This window comes from Erigeron canadensis, chromosome 3, assembly GCF_010389155.1.
Source record: "Erigeron canadensis isolate Cc75 chromosome 3, C_canadensis_v1, whole genome shotgun sequence".
NCBI classification, from domain to species: domain Eukaryota; kingdom Viridiplantae; phylum Streptophyta; class Magnoliopsida; order Asterales; family Asteraceae; genus Erigeron; species Erigeron canadensis.
The window spans coordinates 1,924,250-1,934,244 of record NC_057763.1 but is presented as its reverse complement, the minus strand read 5'-3'; the positions used below and the strand labels follow the sequence as shown (position 1 = coordinate 1,934,244).

The 9,995-nt window shown below is 30.0% G+C and overlaps 1 protein-coding gene across 1 annotated transcript; it reads left to right on the top strand.

The window, feature by feature from the left end:
• Positions 1 to 2,573: 2,573 nt before the first annotated feature.
• Positions 2,574 to 4,839, top strand: LOC122593434. Its single transcript, XM_043765845.1, has 2 exons — positions 2,574 to 2,855; positions 4,136 to 4,839. The coding sequence occupies exons 1-2, from the start codon at positions 2,655 to 2,657 to the stop codon at positions 4,664 to 4,666; spliced, it is 732 nt and encodes a 243-aa protein (XP_043621780.1). The 5' UTR covers positions 2,574 to 2,654; the 3' UTR covers positions 4,667 to 4,839.
• Positions 4,840 to 9,995: the final 5,156 nt, after the last annotated feature.

Below are 9,995 nucleotides of genomic sequence, written 5' to 3'. Positions count from 1 at the left end.
ATTGATCAAGGAATTGGAGGGGTGGCTAGGAACTGAGATGAGAATGTGATTAGGGCTTAATGAACCCTTAATCAGCTGGAGAATCTTTCTTAATCTCACACTTAGGTCCCTCCACTATTAAACATCACATTTAAGGCTTAAACGACTTAGCGGGAATACTTACCGACACCTTTAACACATCTTAATCATCTTTGACATCTTAAACAAATTAACATATACGTCATTAAGGCATTGAAGCCTTCTATATATGGCACATTAATTACATATAAGCATTATATCTCCTAGAGACTTAACGGACACGTTGTGTTGACTTAACGACTCAAGTCAACCGTTGATTAAAAAGTTCGGGATGTTACACTCTTTCCCCTAATCCATCCATGAATATACTTTTTTCGCTAAGAAAGCCTCTACTGGGCTAAAACTCCAATAATTACCTCTAAATAGGATTAAAGGGTTCTTGAGAAGACATGTGGCATAATCCTTAATCGACACTTGTTTAATCTTCTAACTATTTAATTATTTTACCTAATATAATTCAAATAATACTAATGATAATAATATCTTTTATAAAGAAAACTTACAAAATCCTAATCAGACTATATTTCCAATTTTTATTATTTAGTTAAATTATTTAATTCTATTTATTATAATAATTTATTTCCTCTTTTATATATAGAGTATTAGTGCTCAGACCCGTCTATTGGACGAGTAGTCTCAAGATATATAAATCTTATAATAATTGTGAAACAAAAAGTGTATGACCAATATCACAACTTAATGAATACGAAAACTAAAGAAGAAACATATGAAAATTAACTCCATATAAATACTGATTACAGTTTACCTTTTTTTTTCAACTTTAGTTAAATAAAAAGAGAAACAAAAAGTGTATGACTAATATCACAACTTAATCAATATGAAAACTAAAGAAGAAACATATGAAAATTAACTGCATATAATTTTTTTTTTCTTCCAACTTTAGTTAAATAAAAAGAGAAACAAAAACTACTTTTTTTTTCCAACTTTAATTAAATAAAAAGAGAAACAAAAAGTGTAGAGTATTTAATTTGAAAATACATACCAATGTATCGATAAAAGTCACCTCAAACGTTTAATAATAACAATAACATTAGAATTCAATGTTAAATAATAATAATGATTAAATATGAAGAAAGTATATAAATAAAAAACTTTTTTGATAGTCGATCGTAGTTTTTTTGTGCCGCATGTTTAATCTTGAAGTTGAGAATATGTGAGAGTTTTTTCTAAGTGGTATATATATAGATAATAATAATAAAAAGGTTTTTTATAAGATTTTTTTTTATTAAAAGTGAGTTATCTTTTACTAAATAAATATTCAAAAAATAGAGAATTAATAAGGAAAGAGTACTAAGATAAATGAAAGGAATTAAAGATATGAAATGTACCCCAACTTCTTTTTTTAATTATACTATAGATTAACTTGAACCAAATAAGAACCTATTTCTATTAATACCGGGTGTAGTGTAAAGTATTACTATTACTATATACTATATTACTACATGTCTACATTTCACACGTTTCAAATTAAATGTTCTTTAATTTGATTTTTTTTTAAGAGCAAATTTATTCATAACATATTACAATCAAATATGTTAAACTAGAACCTCAAGCTTAAAATTGCTTCTAAAGGTTTTCAAACAACTAAATTTCAAACGTCCGTGTAAAAAATTTAATAACTTTTGATGTTTTCACTCTCTCGAGTTTTTTAAGTTGAAATTTATGAGATCGGAAAAATAATTGGGCTTAAATTTACTTTCATAAATCATCTTTTTAAAACCCTTAGTCATACTTATAATTCAACTTTGAGGAAATATTAAAAAAACAACTTTGTAAGTATCTTAATTTATTTTCATCTTTTTACTTCATAATACAAAAATTACACATCTCTAAAAAAAAAAAAATTTCTCCACGCGACACTATATAATTCTCCATCCGTCCCAATAAATTTGTCCACTTATATATTCTCATAGTCAAACTTTACGAACTTTGACCATGAATATTTTTGTTTTTGTGATATAATATTTGATGAAAGTTATATGAATTGTTAGATGTGTGTTTCATTGGTATAACTTTTATCGACTAATATATAACACAAATAAAAATATTTATGGTCAAATTTCATAAAATTTGACTTTGAAAATATAAAAGTGGACAAATTTAGTGGGACAGAAGAATAGTTTTATTATTCACTAAATTATAAAAAATTTAGTGAACAGATAAACGAAAATTAAAATTTATCAAATTTTATATTCTTCAATTCAAATTTAAATAAGAAAAAAAGGGGAATTATTTTAAAATATTAACTACTAAACATATTTTAGGACAGTAGTATATTTAATAGTTTCTAGTAGATTTTTAAATAAATAAATACCATTGATTAACATAACATTAATACAAAGGAAGAGTGAGAAGGTATTCATTAATTGCATAATTTACTAAGCAATTATTATCATTAGTCTCCCTCTCTTCCCACCCTCCCCTATATAGCACACACATAGCTTCATTATTCATTTCATCCCTTCCCCCAATTTTCTCACACACACAAAACACTCTCTATATCTATACATCTATATATATATCTATATATATTCTGTATCTATATATCTCCGGCGATGGTTACCGACGTAAATTACCTCTGTTCTCTAATGAATCAACAACAAGCGATAATGAACGATTCGAGATCAACGGCTCTGATTACTCGTGACTTGCTCGGCGGCGGCGGCGGCGGCGGTGGTTGCGATGTTGATTCCGGCAAGGAATTGGACCTCGATTTACATGTTCCGTCTGGCTATGAAAAACGCCTCGATTTGAAGGTATTTCTATCGATATTTTAACCTAATTTTGCTTCTGATTGAAGCGAATTTTATTTATTTTTTTTGTGATTTTTGTTTGATGAATCGGAAATTGTTTGTTGTGATTTCTCTGTAGATATGTTGATTTTGTTAGTTTTATATTATAATTTTGTTGATATTTTTAGAAATTCTTGTTATATATGACCTAATTTAAAACAGAGTGGAATAAAAAAAAATTAAAAAATGTATATGTATATGTATATTATTTGTATATGTATACACATATGTATGTAGATGTTTGTATATAATACTAACGTCAATACATAGAATTTCAAAATAAAGGATTAAGCCTGTAATTTTGTACATATATGTATACATAATATATCTATACACACACATATACATATGTATGTAGGTATTTGTATTTAAAATTATATTAAATGTTAACAGTTTTACAATAGAGGATTATAATTGTAATTTGAAAGTTGAAAGGATGATCCATGTGTAATTAACTCTTCATATTCATTTCACATTTTGTGAAATTATTCTGTATTAAGTAGGTATTATTGACATAGCTATAACTATGTAATATGTATACATACGTAGACACTTATTGTAGGCAATATATATGCATGTATGTATATGTATGTTTTTTAATCACTTTATGATAAATTTGTTGATGTGATGAAGGTTATACTATTATATTATGTTATGGATGACCTAACTTAACAATTTGATAAACAAAAAGTTATAAGTAGTTGATACATGGGTAAACGATTCGTTTAACTACGTTTTGATATTTTAAAACATGTGTATTATGTATTAAATATAAGCTGTATGTATATATGATCAGTTTTATATATATGGGTTATGGCTATTGAAAAGAAATTCGGGTTGAATTCTAAACACAGGTGTATTAATGAAATATATGGGGTAGTTCAGGACTAGGAGTAAAACTGGTGCAACCTTTAGGCGTTCAAATATGTATCTATAGCAATAAATAAGCGCTTTAATTTATTTATTATAAAAAAACGTTTGCGAAAGAAAGTGTAGTTAGTAATTTAAGGAAGGCAGATTGTTAGGAATGCAACATTTATGACAGCATTCATTTGTACTTGTATTTTTTATTTTATGCAGTCATAACTATGTTATTATCTTGTTTGTTGATTTCATTTATGTCATAGTATATGGTTATATATTTATATTTATTTTTTGTATTTATGTAAGCGTGTGTTCTGTTTTATTAAAAATGATCATTAGTTGTGACTCAACTAACTTGTTTAATGAATGATTGGATTCAGTCAGGAAAAGTTTATCTGCAAAGATGCAAATCACCAAACACATCATCTACATCATCTGATCATAAACAGCAAGACAGTAATGATCAAACAATGTCTAAGCTTCAAGACCTAAACTTCCCTCCATCATTGAAAAAGCCATTGAACCTATTCGACGATACTAGTTTAGATCTAAACCTTGTGAATCTATCGTCACCATCGCCACCTGCTTACAGGAGCGTATGCACTTTGGACAAGGTGAAATTTGCTTTGGAACGTGCAGAACGAGAGACTATCAAGAAACGATCTGTGTCTGTTTCAAAGTCCTGCTCTTCCCCTGCCTCAAACTCTTCGTCTTCTTTTAAAGAAACTATGGTTATTGAAGATGATGATCAGGATGAAAAATCTTCTCAGGCTTATGCTGCTGGTTGTCCAAGCTGTTTATTGTATGTGCTTATATCTCGAAGCAATCCTAGATGTCCCCGTTGCAATATGAACGTGCCATCCCCTACGGCGATGAAGAAACCCCGAATTGATCTTAACATTTCTATATGAATTAGTGGCAGTGGTTTTGCTGAAGTTAAATATTTCTTGTAAATGATATTAGCCATCAGGGGGGAATAGAAAAATAGTTTTGAGTTAGTGAAAAAAGAAAATTTATATGTATACATTATCAATGATCCCCATCTCTTTATTAGTTTATATAATATAATTCTCACCTTTAAATCTTTCAAAAAGTACATAATAAATTTAACATAACATTTTGAAGTTGATCAATTATAATCCAGTGTTTATTTTAATCATGGTTTGATTTGCTTGACGAATTTAAGATGTACTGAAAGATATAGATATACATGCATACATTGCACAACCAACTCTATTGAATATAATGAATGCATGCATTTAGTGTCTTAAGATGACGTCCATAATTTATTATTTTTGATCATTTATTGCAATTGAATTTATGGAAAATCAATTTCACGATCGTCACATCTTGTTTAATTTAGTTTCGGTTGATTTTTCATGTCATTATTCGGATTTCGTGTACGGGTTACCAACTTATCAAATATTCAAATAACAGAGTTTGTGACATTACTTCTTCTTTATGTGCATTGACTATGACAATTTGACTCTTTGTTTGTGGATTAATGAGTACGAGTTATGGTTTATTTCTAACGAATCGATTGTTTAAAAATAAGTATAGCTGACGGCTTTTTTACCAAAAAACTTATAAACGGGTCAAAATGGTCATACGGGCCCAAAGTTGATTAATGCAAACTTGATATAAGCAAAAAGCTAAGTTACTATATGTATAGTAGCCACTTCTATTTTGGATGAAGGAACTATAACTATTGCACCAAGTTCAACAATTGTTTAGGGGTTTGCAACGATATATCTAATACTATCTTAAATTATTTTGCCCTTTTTTCAAATCTTAATTAAGTAATTGAACTACTTAAATTATATTTCTTTTTTATTCAATAATTTAAACATCTTTACTTAATATACCTATAATACCCTTAAATCTCAACTATTCATATTTCTCTCTCCTCAAATCTCAACCACTTAATTTCTTTTCTCTCTTCCATAAATTATTTTATTCCTCTAATTCATTCAAAAATTTTTATCTCAAAAACCGTATATCGATAAATTATAAAAGTTGTATGGGTATTCTTAAAATTTCATACTCTTCCATTAGAGTTGTCATTCGATATACTTTTAAATCCGAAGACAGAGCCCGTACGGTTAAGGCATTTGGCTATCATACTGTATAACTTGACCTATCATCCGCACCATCTCACCGCCGCAACGCGCAGACACTATCTCTCGTATGTTAAAATAAGTGATACCAATTAGGGATTCTTAACATATAAGAGGTAAATTGATCATGCAAAGCGTTGAAGGCTTCTTTTCGGGAACCCTAACCAGCCCACACGGCCATACTAAACTGCGGCATATCTAAAGTATGAGAGGTAAATTGACATGATTAAGCAACAATACGATGGCCTGGTATCGACCACAACTCCACATGGATCGAACACCTGACTTTATTTTCAGGAAATAACAATTTTGCTCAATCTTTTAATCACCTCATTTAATGTATCGAGGTTACTTTAAATACACACTTGTTTTACTTGAACCAATACCTATATATATTAACTAATTTAATTAGTTTGAGAGCACTTTATCACGTCTACTTATTTTTTAAGTTTAATTTTGAGAGTGGAAACGAGAATGTAAGAGAAAACCGGAAGGAGTGGTCAAAAGAGTGACGCTGGCTTTAAATGGAGCTGGAGATTGTATAACTGAAAATATTTGACTTTTTGCCAGTCATATGATGGAGCTAAGATACTTCCAATAAGTCAATAGACAAATATCATTTTATAATGACTACACGTTTTCACATTACAAGGTTACATATAGTATCTTTTAAGAATCATGGAAAACTTTATTTGAAAATGACTAAACTAAAAGGTGAAGTTTTTATTGTTTGGCCATTGTTACGTTCCAACACTACCTTAAAAGGTACGATATTCCATATTTAGGCACAGTAATGCTTCAATTGCTTCTCATTAAATAAAATTCTAATGATAACAACACTAAAACATGATAAAAAGGGTTGTACCTCTTGTTGAGGGTACTTTGTAACTCTTATTCCGCCTAGCCTCTCGCTAAATGCTTTGCTTTATCTAATAAAAATTGAATGGTTAAAAAAAAAAAAGGTTGTAGAGTATTTGCAACGAAAGGTAACGTAATTATCATTTTTGATGTATAGTCAATGTGGTATTCAACAATTTCGTCAGAACTCTTATTGATTTGTATAATTTATATCATTAGGGTAAAACAATCCTCTACCCAAAAATATATCATTTTTGGCTATGTACGATATGTGAAACGTCTATAAGAGAGTTTGGAGCCCAAAGCAATCATATAATACTTAATGAATACTACAATACACGAAATGCTGATTAACTAACTCCATAGGCCAAATAGAGAGAGATGTTATTAATTTCTTTTTGTAACTGTTAAACAATGTTTTGAAAATCCGTATTTTAGTTAAACAATAGGGTGACAAAAATCAGTTGGAATAGTTGAGCCAACGATTTAACGGGTTGACTAGTCAACCTGTATTTCACATACAAATGTAACTAAAATTTTTACAAATAAACAAAAATACACTTATAATCCAATTCAAAGATAATAAAAAATCTAACAAAAATATAACTTTTGCATTCTGAATTAAATATATAAAAAAGAAAAAGTTTAAGCATCATCATGTTAATCAAATAAACAATAAGAGTATTTATTTTTATCTATATCAAAAATAAAAAAAAGAATAATTTGAAGGGAAAAATGATATATGATGTTAACATCATCTTTGTTAGATGATGTTCCCTTACATAGTCACTAACTTCAATTTTTACACATGTTAAAAAGCCCCCTATGAATTTTATGGTTTGTGAGAACAACATCATCTTACAAAGATGATGTTAACATCAACTAAGTTATCTGTTATCCCATAATTTGAATACTCAAACTAATATTTGAAATTTTTACTCAAATTTAGAGAAAGTTTTGACCTTATAAAAGAAATGTAAAAGAAAGTTGTAAAGGGCTTCACTTAACATGCATAAAAAAGTTATACGTTTCCATATTAAAAGTTCACCCCTGATTTTTATGGTAAGTGTACAACTATTTAATGCACCTAAACGAAAGCCCTTAGGACTTTGTTTAGCAAACAATTGTAATTTGGGAAACCAATCAATTTAACTGTTTGTTGGTTTAATTAAAAAACAGTCTAATTAAACCAGTCGACCGAGTAGGTCCCGATTCAACCAGTTAAACTCATCAATTTAAACGAGTTTGGGTTACTTCCATAGGGGTAAAAACTTAGTCACTAACTCTCTTAATGAAAATAATATTTTAAAACATTGCCCTTAGGCTTTATTTTGTTCTTACAGTATATGCATGAACAAGAATCTCGAAAAACTAATATTGAACCGATATCGTATAGATAATATACCCAATTAGAGATTCGGTATATCGGTTTCATTATTTGATATTTGGAAAAATCGGTTTTGTTATTGATTAGTTCGGTTCGGTTTGGTTTAGATATTTGGTTATTTTTTGTTTTAGTATTTGGAGAAACCGTATTGAACCGATATGAAGAATTTGCTTCGTTATTCAGATTAAAGAACTGACTATTTTTTGTTTCGGGAATTTTAGTTTCGGTACAAGATTGGTACCGACCCTATTACAATATGATATTTGGAATTACGTATCATACGATTGAAACAAATTAAAACAAAGAAGAAAGGGGAAACCAAGATGTCCACGTGTTCTGTTGTGATCTTATAACATGTACTTATGTTTTGGAACAAAGTTGTTTTGTTGTATGACTTTGATCCAATCTAAACATCCAGATAAACCAAATTCATCCAATTTTGGAGCAAAAGTGTGGATTTAATTCAGCTTAGTCACTAGTTCCATTCGTACCTCATAACAGTAGGTACATTTCATTCATTTATTATTTGATCAGTCATTTCATTCATTATGGCTTGAGTTTTCAGACCAACAATTATTTCCATATGTGTTCATTGTCCATTTTGCCAATGTTTTAAAAACATGATTTTTAATAGAGTCGGCCGGGTTTCATAAAATATTCAACCGGTTGAACTGAGTTGACTTTCATAAAATTTTACCAAAATTGTTATCCAACAAATTACATTTAAAATTCAGTTAAAAATATTAAAATAATACCAAAATAGTTACAAAAATATCAACCGGATTGGTTCAAACGTAAAAACCAGAAAAACTGGCCGGTTCAACCCGTTTCCGGTAAAAAAAATGGGCTCTTTTGAATGGGCCAACCAATCGGATACCGGTTTGACCGGTTTTACCGGTTTTTGAAACATTGCATTTGGTTAATATCCACTACAACCTTTACCTCGAGGGAGAGGGTTTTACCATAAAACATACACACACGCGTAAAACTCAAAGGCTAATTCTTATCCATCACATATTTTGTGAAATTTACACACTATAATTGCCAATTCATATTAACGAACAATCTCTTTGACATTGTCTCTTAGATCTTCGAAAACACATATTTGGGCATTTGGGAACTCAGACGAGTCTGAGTTCAATGCATTTCTTCTTCACGATCACATTAATGTGACTTCCCAATTTTTTTGTTGTTGAATTTTTTTAATTTTAATGCATCTCTTAAAATACTATATCATGTAATAAAGTAGATATCAAAAAGTAGAACAAATTAGCATAACATAGAACTTGTACCACCCACAAAATTAAAGTCAAATTACCACTTAAATACCAATCTAGCTTGCATTAATTCTTAAAAATGCTAGTTGATATTTTTCACAACGCGCATAACATGATATACATATATTCACATTTCACACGTTGACATCAAGGAACACAATACTCATTTAATCAAAAGATGAAAACGACATTATTCAAAGTATACGAGGCATTAGACTAAGAGAAGTGGGAAGAAAGGGAGAGAGGGCGATTCACGCCATGTGTCATGTGGTGTAAGAAGAGTTGTCCCTTAAAAAAAGTGGAAATTGGTGGATTTTAAAGAGTGGGGCGACTTGTGCCATGTGAGATGTGGGGTAGGGAAGTGTTGTATGTAAAAAAGGTAAAAATTGGTGGATTTATGAGAAGTTGGCGAGGGGGTGGTGGTGTTCAGGGCGACTTAGGCTGACCTTGGAGCACAAAGGGGCGAGCTGTGGAGGTCGGGCAAAACACAAGTCGGGCAAGGGGGGTGGTGTGGGGACGACTCTTGGTGACAAAGGGCGAGAGTCGGGCAAAGTCACCTCCACTCCTCTTAGTCTTATTGACACATCAGCTAAGCCTTAAT